This window comes from Merops nubicus, unplaced genomic scaffold, assembly GCF_000691845.1.
Source record: "Merops nubicus isolate BGI_N331 unplaced genomic scaffold, ASM69184v1 scaffold45065, whole genome shotgun sequence".
In the NCBI taxonomy this organism is placed as follows: Eukaryota; Metazoa; Chordata; class Aves; order Coraciiformes; family Meropidae; genus Merops; species Merops nubicus.
The window spans coordinates 3,149-3,994 of record NW_008608481.1 but is presented as its reverse complement, the minus strand read 5'-3'; the positions used below and the strand labels follow the sequence as shown (position 1 = coordinate 3,994).

General features: G+C 56.7%; 2 gene segments (V, D, J or C); both read right to left on the bottom strand.

Annotated features, from left to right (window-relative positions):
- Positions 1-344, bottom strand: part of LOC103772922 — a 584-nt gene extending 240 nt beyond the window's left edge. Inside the window, 2 exon segments of the V gene segment in view lie at positions 8-69; positions 194-344. Coding sequence covers positions 8-69; positions 194-344 — 213 coding nt within the window.
- A 271-nt stretch (positions 345-615) lies between these two features.
- Positions 616-846, bottom strand: part of LOC103772921 — a 1,388-nt gene continuing 1,157 nt past the window's right edge. Inside the window, 1 exon segment of the V gene segment in view lies at positions 616-829. Coding sequence covers positions 616-829 — 214 coding nt within the window.

The following is an 846-nucleotide window of genomic DNA, read 5'->3' as shown; positions in this document are numbered from 1 at the left end:
GCGGGACTGTTCCTCCCGGGTTGGCTGACACCGAGGCTGGCTGAGTCAGCGCTGCCTGGACCAGGGAACCTGGAGAAGGAGAGGAGAGAGGGGACAAGATGGGCATCAGCCAGGCCCCAGGAGCAAAGAAAGACCTCCCTTGCAGAAGGGGATACAATGCCACAGCTGGTGAAACATTGATGCAACCAGTCACAGGTGAATTTGGGGAGCAGAGTCCAGCACGACACATCCTCCTCTGCCAGCAGCAGCAGCATGTGAGCATTGGGTACAAAGTGACAGTGGCGTGGCACACAAGGCCACATGGAGAACTTCGACACATCCTCCTCTGCCAGCAGCAGCAGCATGTGAGCATTGGGTACAAAGTGACAGTGGCGTGGCACACAAGGCCACATGGAGAACTTCGGTCGCAGTGAGGGGAACAATGGACCCCAGACACAAAGTCACCTCAGGATCTCTAGGCCACATTAGGGAGGTTATTCACAGCCATGGTCATGCAGATGGGACAAGAACCAGCGTCAGATGAACAGACACAACTCTGCTTGGGTGAGAGGCAGAGGGACTGAAACGTCTGCTCTGATTTGGGGTCTGCGTTTCACGTCTTATTACTCATGAGTGCTAAACACCATAGCTGCTGCTGCTGTCGTAGCCACCACAGTAATAGACAGCCTCGTCCTCGGCTTGGACCCCAGCGATGGTCAACGTGGCCGTGGAGCCGGACTTGGACCCGGAGAATCGCGAAGGGATGTCCGAGGGTCTCTGCTCATTCCGGTAGATCACAGTGACAGGGGCAGTGCCAGGTACCTTCTGCTGGTACCAGCCATAGTAGGTGCTTCCCCCGGAGGACGC